At 39.1% G+C, this 19,794-nt stretch overlaps 1 protein-coding gene and 1 long non-coding RNA gene across 2 annotated transcripts; one reads left to right on the top strand and one right to left on the bottom strand.

The window, feature by feature from the left end:
- The first annotated feature begins 169 nt into the window (after nt 1-169).
- mettl14 (methyltransferase like 14) lies at nt 170-15,614 on the top strand. The gene is made up of 11 exons (XM_040024209.1): nt 170-395; nt 796-884; nt 1,221-1,308; nt 2,586-2,663; nt 7,306-7,393; nt 7,469-7,559; nt 8,556-8,697; nt 9,164-9,256; nt 14,457-14,573; nt 14,724-14,934; nt 15,088-15,614. The coding sequence occupies exons 1-11, from the start codon at nt 330-332 to the stop codon at nt 15,393-15,395; spliced, it is 1,371 nt and encodes a 456-aa protein (XP_039880143.1). The 5' UTR covers nt 170-329; the 3' UTR covers nt 15,396-15,614.
- Nucleotides 2,683-2,870, bottom strand: LOC120728945. The gene is made up of 2 exons (XR_005694826.1): nt 2,790-2,870; nt 2,683-2,753 (listed from the first exon to the last, which is right to left on the bottom strand). It is a non-coding gene; the product is annotated as an uncharacterized LOC120728945 (long non-coding RNA).
- Nucleotides 15,615-19,794: the final 4,180 nt, after the last annotated feature.

The following is a 19,794-nucleotide window of genomic DNA, read 5'->3' as shown; positions in this document are numbered from 1 at the left end:
CCCAAATATTGTTCATACTTTGATGATTTAACCAATACAGTTAGGCATAACTGTATACGAGCTATAACAAAATTCAAATACACATGTGCCTTTGACTCTCATTTTGAACAAACTCCACCGGCGGAAGGGCAATAAATTGAGCCTGAGCGTGCGGGTGTTGAAATCAATTGCATCTATCGACTTTTCCTTTTTTTTTTTAGCGGTTAACCTGCATTAGCCGGTTGCTAGCTGTTGTTACAGATAGCTATAAGTGTTATATGAAAATATTTTATTTACACCAGCGGCCAAGGGGACTTAATAGTTTGTCAGAACACAGTATATGAGACGCAATGAACAGTCGTCTTCAAGAGATACGCGAGAGACAAAAACTTAGGCGGCAGCTGTTAGCTCAACAGGCAAGTACACAACGAGCCCCCAAGCTGCCTCTCAACGTATCTACAAACCTAACGGATTTGTATTAATAACGTGGAGCTAAGCGTGTTATATGCAAAATGGGTTTTCATATAGTTTCCGTCCAACACATCGATGCATGAGTGCCGATAACTTGCCTATCCCTTTCAAACATTCACAGTGGTCGCCCTCGAGAGGAGCAGACTCAATGTACGTGTAAATAAAAGATTTGAGCGCATTGAGGACCCATTACAATTATCCATAACGCTATGGAGTCATGTACCAGCAGTACAAAACACCAAGGGTTGTTTTATTAAGCAAATGTTTCCTCATAGTCGGCACTGTATGGTTGACACAACACAAGCAGGAGGGCCTTTACATTTACTTGTTCTGTCGTTACCACAGCTGGGAGCTGAAAGCGCAGACAGCATCGGAGCAGTCCTACACAGTAAAGACGAACTAAAAGAGATCGAGGAGACTAGAGAAACATGCAGGTAAGCTGTAGTGTTGGTACTGTTGATGGTGGCTGTGGCTCAGGCGGTAGAGAGGAGCATCCACCCATCAGAAGGTCGGCGGATCATTCCTCAACGCCACATGTTGAAGCATCATTAAGCAACATACTGAACCCCCAAGTTGCCCTGAACCATTACGAGTCCCAGTCCGTTTACTAAACTGCAGAAATGCTCAGAAGCATTTTTCTCTTTGGGTTTACTGCATGCACATTCTTTTTTTTCCATCTTGTGCGCTCTGTGTTGTCATTTTTTCAGTACCAAATGCTTCCTTTGGGACTTAGGACATGTTGAAATATTGAGGTGTATTTGTTGTTGCAGGGCTTCATATGACAGCACAGCCCCTTCTTCTAAAAGGAAAGCACAGACTGAAGGAGAGGACACAGAAGAGGATGTGGAAGAGCAAAAGGTGAGTGTAACCACATAAATGTTGAGTTTATGAGATTTGGTATATAAATAAAACATAATTAAAAAGCCTGAATGTGTTAGGAGGAGTTAAGTATTGTAACATTGTGCCATAGGCAGTAGTAAGTAATGTGTGATAAAGTGGCGGAGCCTACAGCAAAGCTATGTTCAAAAGTGTCTATCTTACAATATAGTTAAAGTTATCACTGACATCATCAGTGTTGATATAAAGGCTCTTATTCTACAAGCGTCTATACATGAGTGCCTTGAAATGTGGCGTGACTTGGACACAAAGGCTTGTAAAGGTCTGGATTGGAGGACAAAACTAATCTACTAAAATCTTGTCTGGTAAATGTTGTCTTTGAGCCAGAGTTTGACTTTGCTCTTTTGTGTGACTATAATGACGTAAATACAAATGACTTATGAAAAAGGTGGAAGTATTAGTTCATTTTTCCATTTAATACTTTCAAGTATTATTAAAACTACAACCCATTAAAGGTTTTAACAGATTATAACTGAAGTTAATGAATTGTAAGGTGAAGTATAGATTTACAATCACAATTTCAGAGAAGTTTGCATGTTGTGCGTGTTAATAAATCAAATCAATAGAACCGAATAGAATACAGAAAACATGTAAAATATTTAAATTGAGACATTTTGCTATTTTATTCAAACAAAATGGTTAGCCCAGCAATGAGCCGGCAAAATATGATAGCTGGGATAGGCTCCAGCCCCAAAGTCTGTAAACATGGCCTTGTTCCAGCAGTTTTGGGAAGTGTTATTGCCATCAAATTCATAATGAGCAATTTTTTTTTTCTTAAAATGGTCCATTTTCTCAGTTTCTGCAGTAAATAAAACATGGGTTATAAGATTTGCAAATCATTGCATTCTGCTTTTATTTACATTTCCCAAAGTAAGAGTTGTATTTTGATATAGTGCGAAATGCATCGATTCAGATGTATTAGAACAAATATATGAAAGTGTGGACAGATTTAGCAGGCTGACAATGTCCCATCTCACTCTTTGATTAACATCTAACTGATTTAATGTTTTTTGTACATTTGTGTCTTAGTCTTTTTCTTCATATTAAACAGTGGTGGTATTTGTTATAGTTGACGATATAGTTAACCGTTCTCTTGCTTTGTTTTGTAATTTTCATTCCGCTGCATTCGTCTGCCAAACATAGTTATAATCTATGTCTTAGTCTTAGTCATAGTCATAATTGTAAATCTGATAGGTCATTTGTACACACATGCATATGTGGGCCTGTTTGTGTTTTAGGATGAGCTGGAAGTGCAGCAAACAGATGAAACCAACCCATATGAAGAGGTGTACAAGGACTCAAGTACTTTTCTTAAGGTTGGGAAATTCTTTCTTTGCATTCACAGTCACTTGTATATGGACTTGCAAAACCTGTTTCCACACAAAGTATCCGGCAACTTTAAGAACCTGTTTCCACACAAAGTATCCGGCAACTTTAAGAACCTGTTTCCACACAAAGTATCCGGCAACTTTAAGCAAAAGAAAATTTTTGAATGGACTATAATTTGACTTTCCTAGAGATACAGATTACTCAGCAGATGTGAAAACACAGCAGGATGTCTCAGTCACTGCTCTCTGTCTACATTTGTCTGTTTTGGGGCATTTTACACACACACACACACACACACACACACACACACACACACACACACACACACACACACACACACACACACACACACATATCCTGAGCAGAGCCATCACAGAAGTGATTAAATGTATCAGTGTGGCATCTTATTAATTTTGACAGCAAATTTTGATTTGGTTTGGTCTAGTTGTAGTTGACCAAATATCACAAAATTCTAGTAGACTGAATTGAAAGTTGATTCAGTTGACTAAAATATAAAGTGTCAAAGTCTGTTGTGTTTTTACCAGTGAAAGTTGTTCCACATGATTTACAAAGTGTATTATTTTCCTTGACATCAAATGCCAAACTTGCCTGTATGCCTGTTTTTTTTTTTTTCCTTCCAAGCAATGACATTTTGTCGCATTTTCACAAGAAAAAAAGGTGTACCTTTTCCAGGAAGTGCATCTGACCTTATTGTACAATAGGGCTGCCACAATTAGTCGACAAGTCACGATTACGATGGCTAGCAAAATCGTCGATGACTAATTTAATAGTCAGCACGTCATTTGAAGCTTTGTAAGATCACAAAAGACGCAGGAATAAGTAATAGGATTTAAGAGTGTAATAACGGACTGAAACAGAAGATGGCAGCACTGCATGTACAAGGATGCCAGCTGCTGTTAAACCCCGAAGAAGAAGAAGCAGTGTCTGGTATCGTAGCTGTGTCCAAATTCAGAGGCCGCATCCTTCGGAGGCCGCATTTGTAGGCCAGTTAGGTTACAGCAATGCGACGAAGGCTGTCCAAATTTGATGGCTTCTGCAACTGCGGCCGATAAATGTGTCCTTCATTTCCCCAGATTTGAAGGATGGGTTGGGTGTATCCTTCGTGGCCCAACCATACATTAAAGTATAATATTGTAACAGAAACAAAACATTAATCAAAAAATTGTTGAAACACAAATTACAACATTGTATAAAAATTACAATCATCAACCCAAACACTTGGTTCTAATTGAACAGAAATTTCTATGAACTTGTAAGAACTGTGTAGGACATGAATCAGTCTGTGTCAGATCCTGAATTTGAAATTTCCACTGAAGTCACGGGTAAGAGACAAGTGGAACCAAGATCTAGGCCATTTGCTTTTTGAAGTTTGCAAAGACTGCTAAATTTTGCCAGTGGTAGTTCACTCTTTGCAACATAGTACGCTGTTCTAAACAGATTTTTCAGGTTTATTTTTAGTATGTTATTTGCAATTGGTGTTTGTTCTGGGAAAGATATTGCAGACTGAGCAATAATGCATTTCTTGCATTTCTCATGGGTTCTAATGGGGACCTTTCTTAAAATGACTGGTCCCAGTAACAAAGGGCTTGTCGACTCAGAAATCGAGAGAAAACCAACAACACACCCGGCAGAACATTATGTTATTTACACGGGTGCACATAAGTGGTCCGCAGGTGCGCATTCGCTGTCAAAATAAAAGACGCGCACCAGATAAGAAGTTGCAACGCGCGTTTGCGTCCATATAAAAAGCACTGTTTTTGTCCGCTAGAGTGGGATTTTCACGGCACATTCCGCACCACATCTCTGTGCGTTCATCATTTGTTTGAAGCCAGCTCACCTCCTGCAACCACTTTTCTGAGAATACGCGCTTCTTTTGTGGTTCGGACTCCTTCTGACATTTGTTTGGAGGTAGAGGAACACCAAAGTAATTGCTTAAAGGAGCTTCTTCGACATCTTTAAGAGTTCTAAACAAATGTCTGTCCTCCTCCAGAAAATCTTATGTACGCAAACACGCGTTGCAACTTCTTATCTTGTGCGTGTTTTTTATTTTGACAGCGAATGCGCACCTGCGGACCACTTATGTGCAGCCCTGGTTATTTAGCTCGTCATATTGCAGCCACAGAAATTCTTTTGTCCATGAAGCCATGAAGCTGCACTTTCTTTTTGCCTTATAGTCTGATTTGTCATAACTTTTCCATTTTGTGGTAAGCTTTTCTTTGGCTGTCACTTCTTCACCCTGACCTGTCTTATTTGGCTCAGCAGAACTAAAATATATATCCTGCTGCTTTTACACACACACACTCACATAAGCTCAGCGATTCTCTGCGCGATCAACCTCTCATATGTTTAAGCTTGCTGCGGGAGATTTCACTTGTCATGTTTGCATAGTAAGCTAACGATTGATAAGACGATGTCAGAGGAATTGGTGCGCAAATTATCGTCACTCACGAATCAGTGCTGTCGCTCTCTATACACAGTTCGCACGATTGCAAAGTGAAAGCAAAAAACAAGCACAAATTCAAACACGATTTCAATATGTCACATATTGACAGTGGCTCACCGATGCCAATGACATAATTACCCAGCTACATTTCCAAAAGAATGCAAAAGCATTGACATATATTTTTCCTTCCTGATAGCCCGACGGGCAGGGCAGAGATAGATTTTGCTAGCCCGACTGGAAAAATCGCTAGCCCCGGGACGTCAGCCTAGCGATTTTGTGAGCCCTGTGTAACATGATATGTAAAAGATTTTTAAATTTAAAGGCACTGATTTTTTTTTTCTTTTCAAATTGCTTTGGTGATGCTAACCTAGATTTTACCCAGAAGATTTAGTGCAACCAATGTGACAACGGGTTAACTTGAAAGAGAAGGGAAAAAAATAAGTAGTGAAGGAAGAATTATAACGCTGTCATTTTTAGTTACTTCTTAAGTAATCAGCAGCCAAGCATATGTAAGATAAACAAGTTTTATTCTGGCAGGTGTTGCCAAACCAGAAGTGTCAGTTTTGTTTCCCAGCATGAGCATTTGACTTGGACTGAGGATAGTCTGTGGAATGTTTCCTAACTAATTAAATTATCCATTCAGTGCCAGTTTCTATTATAACACTATACTACTTGCACTGTAAACATTTATGCTGTTTAAGTACTCTTATATTTAAATTAGGGCTGCCACAATTAGTCGACTAGTCATGATTACATCGACGATTTTGATCGTCGACGACTGATTTAATAGTCGATGCCTCGTTTGAAGCTTTGTAAGATCACAAAAGACGCAGGAATAAGTAGTAGGATTTAAGAGTGTAATAAAATCAGTGAGTAGTCTCACTGTTACAAACAAAAATCAGCTCTGGCAAGCAAGGGATATATGAACAGGATTATTCATGTTTTCACAGTTTGTTCCTAATATGTGTTGGAATTAAATAATTTGCAGTGCCTCAATACTGCTATGCTTTTTTTTTTATTAATAATAAGTGTTATAAAGTTATATAGTGTAGTATTAAGTGGACACAGCCCTGAAAAATAAAGGCATTAGACCATGTGTCCTTGGGGAGTGGAAAGCTGCAGACTCCCGCTCATGCTTGCCTGGGAAAATGCAGATAAGAGAGCACCATCTCTAGTGGAAAGTTACTGAGACACTGTTGTTTAGACTAGAATGAGAGAGCTTCTGTAATAAAACTGTTAGGGGCACACCGCCATTTTGAGATCTGCGGCAGCGTGTCATGCAGGACGCATCTCCCTTCTAGAAGTAATAAAGTGTTAAATGGTCTACTGAGCAGTGTTTTGTCTTCCATTGGATGCCTCTGAGGAATCAAAAGAACTCGGTGAAGTGTTGATATTTACATATGATTCCATATTTTATCACGTTCCACAAATTTTATATTTTTGTAATACAGTGGTCCCTCATTTATCACGGGAGTTACGTTCTAAAAATAACCCACGATAAGTGAAATCCGCAAAGTAGTCAGCTTTATTATTTACAATTATTATAGATGTTTTAAGGCTGTAAAACCCCTAACTACACACTTTATACACTTTTCTCAGACAGGCGTGAACTTTTCACACTTTTCTCTCTTGTTTAAACACTCTCAAAGTTCAAACCTTCATAGAAAAATAAGTCCAGTATTATAGAATGAAACCAAAGATCAAACCCTGTTTTCAGGGGTTCATGTTCAGGGTCCAGAACATGGGAATAGAGCAGCTGCGAGAGAAGTCAACATTAATGAATCAATGGTACGGAAGTAGAGGAAGCAAGAAGAATGAGTTGAGTAAAGTTTGACTTATCTGACTGTTTTGTTCTTATAATCTTATAATCCGGTGTGCCTTGTGGTCCGAAAAATCCGGTAATTTCTGCCTTCCTTCAGCATGTCCAGAAGTCCAACTTTTTGTGCAATGGTTAGCATCATCCTCTGCCTTTTGGGTGCTACCTCAGGGGCCTTTGACAGTGCAAAACGCACAAGATTGTCAGTGATCTACATCCAATCAGGATGAAGAAAAATATGTGCTATAAAAAAATATTAAATATTTTAAAATGGCACATATTAAAGGTATGATAAAACACAGGTTCACATGTTGTTTGTCTTTATATGGCAATTTTCTTTCATTCTCAGGGTACCCAGTCATTGAATCCTCACAATGACTACTGCCAGCATTTTGTGGACACTGGGCATAGGCCACAGAACTTCATCAGAGATGTTGGTAAGTGTGTGCTTGCTATTTGATTGTTTTATATTCATGTATGTGAGTCTGACCTCTGTGTCGCCTGTTTTAAAGGCTTGGCCGACCGATTTGAAGAATACCCTAAACTTCGAGAGTTGATCAGACTGAAGGACGAACTCATCGCCACTACCAACACCCCTCCCATGTATGCTAAATGAATACTAATGTTTATCTGATTATGAGTGCAATTAATTTATGCTTGAATTACAGTCCATCTGGAATGTGTTCACAGCACTTCGTCATGTTACAGCCTTATTTTAAAAGGGATAAAATTATTTTTTCACCCCAAAATCCCTTAATTTGATTTGATTTTTTTAAAGTTTTTCTTATGTATATATTAAAATAAAATACAACAAAAATATAACATCTACAGAAGTATTTACAGCCTTTGCTAACACATTTAAATTTGAGCTCTGGTGCATCTTCTTTTCACTGATTATCTTACAAATGTTTCCACATCAAGATTGGAGTCCACTTTTTCTAAATTCAGTTGATTGAACATGCTTTGGAAAGGCACACCTGTCTATATAAGGTCCCATAGTTGATAGGTCATGTCAGAGCACAAACCAAGCCATGAAGTCCAAGAAATTGTCTGTAGACATCTGAGACAGGATCTGGTGAAGGGTACATAAACATTTCTGCAGGGTTGAAGATCACGATGAGCACAATGGCCTCCATCGAAGTTTGGAACCACTAGGACGTTTCATAGGTTGGTCGCACGTCAACCTGAGAGAAGTTCTACGAAAGCAAATGGGAGAAATTGCCCAAAAAGAGATGTACCAAGCTTGTAGCTTCATACATAAAATAAAACCTACTTGGAGGCTGTAATTGCTGCCAAGTAGGTTTTAACAAAGTATTAAGTGAAGGCTGTATATACTTATATGCATGTTATATTTTTGTTTGTTTGTTTTACATTTTTATTAACTTTGCAAGAATTTCAAATAAACTTTTTTTCTTTACTTTGACACTGGTTTATTGTTTGTTGAATTTGAGGTAAAAGTAAATGTAATCAATTTTGGAAAAAGCTGTAAAAAGTGTATAACAAGATATGGAACAAGCGATGCACCGTGAATATGTTCCAGATGCACTGTAAAGTAGTCACTGACCATTTCAAGTTCGGTACGTTTGTCTGTGTGTTTAGGTACCTCCAGGCAGACCCAGAGCACTTTGACCTGAAGGATTTGAAGTGCAAATTTGATGTGATTTTGCTTGAACCTCCTCTAGAGGAATACTACAGAGAATCAGGCATAAGCCACACTGAACGCTTCTGGACCTGGGATGATGTATGTATACTATTTCTGACTGGTTTGCATTTACTGGTTTGGACTAGCATGTAATTAAATACTGAAAACTCTTACTGTTTTTAAAAAACACTACAAAACTAAAATAAATAAGCTACAGAAGTTATTATCTTGTGTGTGAAGGTGAGGTAGGGGTTGGTTTGAAACATGACTCCAAGGACAGCAAACAGTTTGTACCTGTAAAACAGCCAGCATCCCAAATGGCACTGTTTATCTGCTGATGTGAAAGTCTGTTAAAATGTGTCATAATTCTGATTGCAAAAGCTGCCAGACAGGACTGAAAAAAAGGAATGGCTTTATCTCCTGCAGGTTTTTTTTTTTTTAATACAAAGGTAGCCTATGAGCTAGAAAAGAAGAGTTAAGTAAGTAGTAGTTACTTACTCAGCATGGAGTGTTCTTCTAATTTACGCTTATTCCTCTTTCCATTCCCTTCACTCTCCTATTATAGCTCATGAGACTGGAGATAGAAGAGATATCTGCTCTACGTTCCTTTGTCTTTCTCTGGTGTGGCTCTGGTGAAGGACTGGACCTGGGCAGGATGGTAACGCAATTTTTTATTCATTAAAAAAAGCATTCAGTCCTGGAGTGAGCCAAAATTTCTCATTGTAACAGGTTGATCAATTTTAGACACTTTACCTGTTAGTGGTTTTAATGTTGTGGCTAAACAACAACAAAAAAAATACAAACCCTACCACCAGAAAAATCCACAATTATCCAGAATTTAGTAGATAATAATTTGATTTACTGGTTCCCGGTTTGCCATATTAAGGATTGACATATTTTCAGTTGCTCAGAACCTAATTCAGCATGCTTCTTATCCCCGAGTTAGACATCAGGAAAGTGAATTTTAATTAATTAGGTTATGTAATAATTTTATAGAGATACATTAATCTAAGTCTGATTTATGAGTTTTAGGGGAAGAATATATCTACTTTTGCTTTGAACTTAAAAATGTTTATGTCGATGTTATTTTTCTTTGACAGTTGGAGAAATGAAAATTTATTGATATCAGGACCCTGTTCTAGAAAGCAGGTTTAGGGAAAATCTGAGTTAATCAAGAGATGAGGGGAGGTCTGTTGGTTTTCCCATCTAGAAGGATATTTACAGGAAGAAAGAGAGAAGGAATTTAATTTAATTCAATTCAATTCAATTGTATATGTACAGCTCTAAATCATAACAACAGTTGCCTCAAGGTGCTTTATAATGGTATGTTGTATTTGGAAAAAAGAAAACAAGCTTATCCTGTGGTCCTGCCCAGTTTTAATAATCTGTATGACTCAGTTTCGTTTCCTCATTCATTGAGTTGATAACAGAAGACTTCCTAGAATTCTTTAATCTGTAGAAATGTCCATCTTGGCGAACACTTAAATTGCAATCCAGCTGTTCTCTATCTAAGGAACAGTTCCCTGTCATCAGTGTAAAGACCGAGAAAGTTATCGCTGGACATTGCAGATTGCCAATAAACTCAGAATAAATTATATAACACATACCAACATAAATCTTGTGACATAAATGTGCTTTACAGTTTTTAAATACAGATTACTTACAGTCTGATCTGTTCTGACCTTAGAAAAATATGTTCACACGTTGACATAAGAATAAAATGATTTGGAATGAATGTTTGAACCTCAACATTTGCACTTTCTAAAAAAATAAAATTGCCACAGAATAGTATCAAAGTTAAGAGGAAATTCCTCTTAGGCTACGTTCACAGTGCAGGCGAAAGCACATCAAATCCGACTTTTTTTGACCCTATGCGACCCATATCCGATCATGGTATGACAGCGTGAACGGCACAAATCCGATATTTTCAAATCCGATCTGGATCACTTTCGTATGTGGTACTGAGTCCGATACATATCTGATGTTTTAGAAAGCGACTGCTGTTTGAATGGTCATGTCGCATTAAATCCGTCTTCTATGTCACTGACACAAGACAGACGCCAATTATCAGCGCCCAAGAAGACATCGCAAACGCTTGCTGGCCATCCAGTGAAACTGTTTGGAACGTTGGAGAAACGTGAACATTTTATTTGTACTGTATAATCTGCAGATTCTGACAGAAATCTGCAACTATCCTCTGAAGCAGCGCTCCTCTAAAACAGCAATAAGGATAATTATTATGTGTAAATAACAAAATAACTTTATAACTTAAAGCAAAATTGGGAAACGTAAAGTCCGAAACAAGTCTTCATATTACCGGCCATCAGTCAAACAATACTGTTTGGTCTGGGTCTAAACAGAGCGCGTTGTGTGTGACATCTTCTTTTGTGCATGCGGGACACTTTGAGCGTTCACACTCAGGGCTCGCAAAATCACTAGCCCTTACACTCTTAAATCCTACTACTTATTCCTGCGTCTTTTGTGATCTTACAAAGCTTCAAACGAGGCATCGACTATTAAATCAGTCGTCGACGATCAAAATCGTCGATGTAATCATGACTAGTCGACTAATTGTGGCAGCCCTAATTTAAATATAAGAGTACTTAAACAGCATAAATGTTTACAGTGCAAGTAGTATAGTGTTATAATAGAAACTGGCACTGAATGAATAATTTAATTAGTTAGGAAACATTCCACAGACTATCCTCAGTCCAAGTCAAATGCTCATGCTGGGAAACAAAACTGACACTTCTGGTTTGGCAACACCTGCCAGAATAAAACTTGTTTATCTTACATATGCTTGGCTGCTGATTACTTAAGAAGTAACTGAAAATGACAGCGTTATAATTCTTCCTTCACTACTTATTTTTTTCCCTTCTCTTTCAAGTTAACCCGTTGTCACATTGGTTGCACTAAATCTTCTGGGTAAAATCTAGGTTAGCATCACCAAAGCAATTTGAAAAGAAAAAAAAATCAGTGCCTTTAAATTTAAAAATCTTTTACATATCATGTTACACAGGGCTCACAAAATCGCTAGGCCGACGTCCCGGGGCTAGCGATTTTTCCAGTCGGGCTAGCAAAATCTATCTCTGCCCTGCCCGTCGGGCTATCAGGAAGGAAAAATATATGTCAATGCTTTTGCATTCTTTTGGAAATGTAGCTGGGTAATTATGTCATTGGCATCGGTGAGCCACTGTCAATATGTGACATATTGAAATCGCGTTTGAATTTGTGCTTGTTTTTTGCTTTCACTTTGCAATCGCGCGAACTGTGTATGGAGAGCGACAGCACTGATCTGTGAGTGATGATAATTTGTGCACCAATTCCTCTGACATCGTCTTATCAATCGTTAGCTTACTATGCAAACATGACAAGTGAAATCTCCCGCAGCAAGCTTAAACATATGAGAGGTTGATTGCGCAGAGAATCGCTGACCGTTATGTGTGTGTGTGTAAAAGCAGCAGGATATATATTTTAGTTCTGCTGAGCCAAATAAGACAGGTCAGGGTGAAGAAGTGACAGCCAAAGAAAAGCTTACCACAAAATGGAAAAGTTATGACAAATCAGACTATAAGGCAAAAAGAAAGTGCAGCTTCATGGCTCCATGGACAAAATAATTTCTGTGGCTGCAATATGACGAGCTAAATAACCAGGGCTGCACATAAGTGGTCCGCAGGTGCGCATTCGCTGTCAAAATAAAAAACGCGCACAAGATAAGAAGTTGCAACGCGTGTTTGCGTACATAAGATTTTCTGGAGGAGGACAGACATTTGTTTAGAACTCTTAAAGATGTCGAAGAAGCTCCTTTAAGCAATTACTTTGGTGTTCCTCCACCTCCAAACAAATGTCAGGAGTCCGAACCACAAAAGGAGCGCGTATTCTCAGAAAAGTGGTTGCAGGAGGTGAGCTGGCTTCAAACAAATGATGAACGCACAGAGATGTGGTGCGGAATATGCCGTGAAAATCCCACTCTAGCGGACAAAAACAGTGCTTTTTATATGGACGCAAACGCGCGTTGCAACTTCTTATCTGGTGCGCGTCTTTTATTTTGACAGCGAATGCGCACCTGCGGACAACTTATGTGCACCCGTGTAAATAACATAATGTTCTGCCGGGTGTGTTGTTGGTTTTCTCTCGATTTCTGAGTCGACAAGCCCTTTGTTACTGGGACCAGTCATTTTAAGAAAGGTCCCCATTAGAACCCATGAGAAATGCAAGAAATGCATTATTGCTCAGTCTGCAATATCTTTCCCAGAACAAACACCAATTGCAAATAACATACTAAAAATAAACCTGAAAAATCTGTTTAGAACAGCGTACTATGTTGCAAAGAGTGAACTACCACTGGCAAAATTTAGCAGTCTTTGCAAACTTCAAAAAGCAAATGGCCTAGATCTTGGTTCCACTTGCGTCTTACCCGTGACTTCAGTGGAAATTTCAAATTCAGGATCTGACACAGACTGATTCATCTTCTACACAGTTATTATTTTATTAACCTTTATTTTACCAGGAAAAGTCCCATTGAGATTAAAAACCTCTTTTTCAAGGGAGTCCTGGCCAAGAGGCGACAACATGTTAAAATTACAAAGTTACATACATGTTATAAGTAACAATTACATTTTAAAAAACATTTTTCTCTGGCTTTCTCAATTTGGACTTAAAAGCATTTAATGAAATAAGATCTGCTATCTTCCAGTCTTTTTGCATCATGTTCCATGTAAAAGGGGCAGCATAAGTAAAAGCCCTCTTTCCCAGTTCAGTTCTGGCAAATGGAACCTTGAGCAGAAGAAGATCGCTTGAACGCAGGCTATAAGAAACAGTACTCCTCCATGTGAGCAGATCGCAAATATAGGTGGGCATTTGTCCAAGCAGGGCCTTGTAAATAAAGATGCACCAGTGATCAAACCTCCTGGAGGACAACGAAGGCCATCCCACTCGAGCATACAGATCTTTTCCTGGTAAAATAAAGGTTAATAAATAATAATAATAATAATAATAAAACAGGAAACAAAACATCAATCAAAAAAATTACTCTCTTTTTTATTCGGGCTACTTAAATTTATTTTGGGCTACAAATAACTGAAGAGTCTGTGCCCGAAGGGCTACCAGGGATTTTGAAATTTTGCGAGCCCTGACACTAGAGCGCGTTTGCTGTCACATTTTATTTGTAGTGTGAACAAGCAGTCAAAAAAAAATCAGATTTGATCAAAAAATTGGAATTGAGCATTAAGACCTGCAGTGTGAACGTAGCCGAAGTTTCATCCTCACTGGTTAAATAGCGATCACATGCTCTCTTTTCTTTCAGTTTCCTTTTTTTGTCTTTTTCATGTGACTGCTAGTTTGTGGTAACTGGTAGGGGCGATCATGGCTCAAGAGTTGGCAGTTCGTCTTGTAATCGCAAGGTTGGCGGTTCGAGCCCCGGCTCGGACAGTCTTGGTCGTTGTGTCCTTGGGCAAGACACTTCACCTACCGCCTACTGGTGTTGGCCAGAGGGGCCGATGGTACGATATGGCAGCCTGCCCCAGGGCAGCTGTGGCTACAACTGTGGTTTGCCTCCACCAGTGTGTGAATGAATAGTGGAATTGTAAAGTGCTTTGAGGGTCTCGAAAAGCGCTATATAAATGCAATCCATTATTATTATTAACTGAGCCTAACTTTAGGAAGTCCAGAAATATGCTTTCTTTTAAAGATAACGATTTGCAGTTGAATTTACATTATATACGAGTTACCCATTGACCTAGCCTACAGTAAAGGTTATTTATTTATTTTCAGTTAAACAGCTTTAAATGCAATGCTTGTTCAGTCTGTACAATACATTGGGATGTCATAATACCTACCGTTTATTTCTTCTTTTTCAGTGTTTGAGGAAGTGGGGCTTTAGGAGGTGTGAGGATATCTGCTGGATTAAGACCAACAAGAATAACCCAGGAAAGACCAAGGCACTGGATCCAAAAGCAGTATTCCAAAGGACCAAGGTATTTTGTACACACACACACACACACACACACACACACACACACACACACACACACACACACACACACACATTTGGTATATTATTGATGTAAATTGTGGGATTAATTGTATAGTATGATGCATGATGACAAACAACACAATCCTTCCAGGAACACTGCCTAATGGGAATCAAAGGAACAGTGCGTAGGAGTACTGATGGAGACTTCATCCATGCCAATGTAGACATTGACTTGATCATCACTGAAGAGCCTGAGATGGGAAATGTAGAGAAGCCTGTGGAGATCTTCCACATCATTGAGCACTTCTGTTTGGGCCGCAGGAGGTTGCACCTGTTTGGAAGAGACTCTACCATCAGACCAGGTACGATGGATATGTGCTTTTCTTTGGAAAATATGTTGACTTAAAATTAGTTGACAACATTTTATTTACTTATTTTTCAATTCAATTTCTCTGTCTTCTGTTCTTGTTTGTCATTACACATATTGTTTCTTTTTTTCCACTCTCTTATTCTAGGCTGGCTGACAGTGGGTCCTACTTTGACAAACACCAACTTTAACCCAGAAACCTACGCTGCACATTTTGGTTTACCTAACTGCCATCTGTCTGGCTGCACTGAAGAAATAGAGAGGCTCCGGCCCAAGTCTCCCCCTGTTAAACTTAAGTCGGACCGTGGTGGCGGAGCACCCAGAGGGGGGCGTGGTGGGCCAAATGCTGGAAGAGGGGGAGACAGAGGTCGAGAAAGAAACCGACCAAATTTCCGTGGAGACAGGGGAGGGTTCAGGGGTAGGGGAGGGCCACATAGAGGCTTTCCACCTCGGTAGAGTAAAGAACTAATGCCATCCACACTATAGTGGGAACTTCCATTTGTTTTGTCTAAAGATTTATCCGTAACTCATTTTTGTATGTAAATGATTTAGATGGAAGAAGTTGAGAAGTTTGCCAGTGTGGTTACTTTTTTTAATCATTTTGATTTCTTTATATTTTTCATGGATATACGTTAGATTGAATAGGAGTTTCCTGAATAAAATAGATTTTCACCACTTCTGTTTGCATATTGATTTTTGTATTTGGAGATGAATGTATATGTACTCATAAAGATGATCAGGGTTTCATATTTAGACAGGTTATTGAAAGGAAGTGGAAAGTAAAACAAACAGTAGTTATTGTTGATGAAAGATAGGATAACAGTAAACTTCCTTATTATTATCATTATTATTATTATTATTATTATTATATGGGCCACGATAATCCAATTGTACACTTCTCAAAAAAATGTAAGACTTGGTCACAGTACATCAACTTCAAAGTCAAACTTCACAGATATCTATCTGTCACTTCCATTTTCATCAAAGCAGGCGAGAGTGAATAACAGCAGCTTATGCTTTGTAACTGGACTGATTCAGCTGATATCAGTTTAAATGACCCTGTTATATTGAGACGGTCGAGTTTTCCCTCAATTCTTTCAGCAGTATACTAAAAAAAAAAAAAGCTGCTGCCTCACTGCAGCACTACATTATACATTTTGTATGCTAATTTTAAATAATGGCTGCTGCAAACGGCTCTTTCATACAGTGAAAATTAGATCCGTGTCTCTATCAGGCTTCACAAGTACTTTACTTTTGGTTTAGCACAGCATGCATGTCCTGAGCACTTTAACTGATTTGCTTATCTGTTGCGTTCACACTTCTACTGCTGTCGAGTATGTGGAAAGAATGTCAGCAAAGGAGTTCTTTTTTTTTTTTTCTTCTTCTTCTTCTTCTTCTTTTTGCCTGTCCCGTTTGGTTCTTTAGCCGTCAGAATTGTTGCCTGAAGACCAACAAGGATACCCAATGGATTTATTTTGCCAAATGGATCATCGTGGCATTGCCGTATAGGTCCATTTGATCTACCTTTGTTTTTATTGTTTATTTTATTTTATTTTCAGTTGTTACAGACGGGACAGACATGAGTGAGGGATAGGAAAGGGAGAAAGAAAGAGGAAGGAAAAGAAAAACAGAAGGGGAGAGGGACAGTGAGAAAGGGAAAAAAAATCTCCTGGATCACCTGTTGAGAGAAAAAGAATAGAAAACAAGCAAAAAAAAAAACCAAAGCAACATACTAAACACAACACCATCGCATTAATCTAGCTAAGTGTAAACAGCAGTAAATAATAAATATTCAATGTTGTTGTGCAGCACGCAGGACAGACAGCGCACAATGTGCTTTGAAGTAGCAGCCAAGAAAGGTGTAATTTAAGTCTACGAACAGTGAACACCCGTGTGCACACCTGTGTGGATCGGCGCGCTTGTATTCAAATGGTTTCCACATGTAATGGTCTGCAAGAGGATGTAGAGAGCCATAGCCCCGTCCCCCAGGGCATGAAGCAGGCATGGAGGAGATCCAGGCCCCAGACATCCAGAGGCCCCAGAGTGCGAGAGCCCAAGGAGGACCACCGGAGGGGCATTACAGAACAATCACAACACTGTATTTAGGCGGCGTACTCACAGTCATGTAGACAACTCACCAAGCAGGCTGTGTTCACAAATGTAACCAAACTGACAAAGACTAAAATTACAGACTTTTATTTTTTTGCATTTTTGTTTCCAGTTTTTCTTTACTTAACTTTAGCAACTTTACTCTGGAGTTGATCAACAAATAGTTTAAAGTGATGTAATACTTTACTAATGACCACATCAGACAGGTGTCCCCCTGCCCCAAGCCATAAAATTGTCGTAGTTCAATCCACCATTTGTGAAATGACAATAAATTATGTTACATTCAAATCCTTTTCAGAATGAATGAATTAGCTAATGTACGCAGCATAAAGTTAAAGTAAGACTGAAAACAAAACAAAAACCATCACAGAGTATCTGCTAAACCAGGGGTGGGCAACTCCAGGCCTCGAGGTCCGGTGTCCTGCAGGTTTTAGATGTCACCCTGGGTCAACAAGCCTGAATCAAATGACTAGTTCATTACCAGACCTCTGGAGAACTACAAGACATGTTGAGGAGGTAATTTAGCAATTTGAATCAGCTTTGTTGGATCAAGGACACATCTAAAACCTGCAGGACACTTGCTTCCTTCTTGCAAACAGAGACATTAGCAATAGCCTGGCACACCAATGTGAAATGCTTAAGTTACTTTGTGCAACTGGAAAAGCAAATAAAGATTTATGAATAATTTGAAATACTTTTGAAAACCTCAAGGTCAGATGTCATGTTTTCTGGAAATCTTGTGAATGTGATAACTCAAGAAGGAAGTCATCGAGGATTTTCAAATTACTAGGAGGCTGAGGGATTGCAGTGGCGGTCACCAGTGTTTTTTTGTTTTTGTGTTCACATGCAGACTACGTAAGGGTTAAACCACTCACCAGAGACAGACTTTTTTCTTATCAGATAAGCAAGTGTGTTAAATTCTTTCCTAAATGGTTATCTATCTGGGTGTGTGTTGTGACCTTCACTTGAGCTTGCCAGTAGAACTGAGTCATGATCTTTGTCCTTTGTGTCAGAGTCTAATTATTGCTTTTCATAGCCTTTTTTTTTTTATTTTAAATTCATTATATATAAAACTAAACATGCTAAGGCTCTTTTTGAAATTATTATTTTGATGGTTATGGCGTATAACTGATGAAAACCAGAAATCTAGTTTTTCAGAGTTAATCTTTAAATCAATCAAAAAAAGGTTTACTATATAGAAATAATTATGAAGGTGTGGTCAGTTATACTCTCAGTGATTGGTTGTCACAATTTACTGCATCAGTAGAAAGTAGCATGGATGTGATCAGCTTGTGGCACTGCTGAAATGTTACCAAAGCCTTGGTTGCTTTTATAGCAGCCTTGAATTTACCTGTATTGTTGGGTCCGACGTTTCTCCTCTTCCTCTTGACAGCAGCTCAAAGATTTCCTGTGGGGCTCAGCCAACGTCACACACATGGGTCCTCTGTCAGAATATAGGTCTTTGGAGCGTGATGTCACGGGAGTGGGCGTGGAAAGGATTTTGGCCTGATGCGCCATTTTCTGGGTCCAACCAAAGTGCAAGCGAAAAAGGAGCGAAGGCACACACAACAGCCATGGTTCGTTCTTGCTGTGCGGTCCGCTGCAATGTTCGATCGCACGACCGGCAAGAGAATAAGCTTAAAAAGGGTTTGTCTTTTCATTCTTTCCCCACCTGGAAGCAATATGAGGGAGCTCATGTATCGGATGTTACCAAACGAAGGAGTCTAGCCTGGATAGCAGCTGTGAGACGAGCTGATATCCAGTTCTCTTCCATTTCCAAATATCTTTTGGTGTGCTCCAGACATTTTTAGTACAGTAAATACAAATTATTTACATGGCAGTGCACTTCAGGGATAAATCTAGATAAAACATTATGGGTCATTCCCACAACCCACAGCTTTACTGTGTTCCAGCAAAGTATCCAATAGTGGTGACAACTCCTCCACAGTAGTAGGTGGGATTTTCCTTTTTTGAGGACGGCTCCTTTTACCTTTCAGTACGGATGGTCTGTTTTTTGGGGGGCAGCTGAAGAGGAGAAGTCTATCTTATGGCCAACCTCTGGCTGTATCTTGGTCATATTACCAGGCAAAACCCAGTATGCAGGTTCATCTGTAACAGTCCTTGCGCCACGATCAACACTGTTGCTTCTACATTAAACAGAAGAGCAGTGACATGGCTGCAGGTCTCTGCGACTCCGGCCATACAGGGGCAGTGGGCGGCTTCAACCTTTCCTGTGATGCTCACAGTGACCCATGGCTCCAATGCTGGGCTGGTTCATTCAGTCTTTGAGAGTGCAGTACCTGAAACACACACAGACAAGCATAAAGGGACAATTATGAATCACTTAATATGATAAGGAGATTCTGCAATGTATAAAATTAAAATAAAATGTATTTTTAGTGACACAGGATACAAACGTGGAAGCAAGATGTATAATTAGAATTATTTATAATAAATATGAATAAATTTCTTTAACCATAGAGAATGACTAAATCCTTCAGGACAATGTCACATCAATGCACTGAACTCACTATGTTATCCCTCTTACAGAGCCTCCACATGTTCTCACTGTAATTTCCCCCTCATGAATGAATTTATGCTGCACTAATTTGAATGTTCGGAGGGAAATCAAACGCATTTTACTCGCAGTACTTGAGCTGACTTACCTTTGTTTGATTGACGACTTGTACGCGCTGACTCCACAGACAAGGGACGAAAATACAGGGTGGGCCATTTATATGGATAC

The sequence above is a fragment of the Simochromis diagramma genome, unplaced genomic scaffold, assembly GCF_900408965.1.
Source record: "Simochromis diagramma unplaced genomic scaffold, fSimDia1.1 OVJJ01000302.1, whole genome shotgun sequence".
NCBI classification, from domain to species: Eukaryota; Metazoa; Chordata; class Actinopteri; order Cichliformes; family Cichlidae; genus Simochromis; species Simochromis diagramma.
Note: the sequence above shows the minus strand (reverse complement) of the source record. Positions and strands in the feature narration are given on the sequence as shown.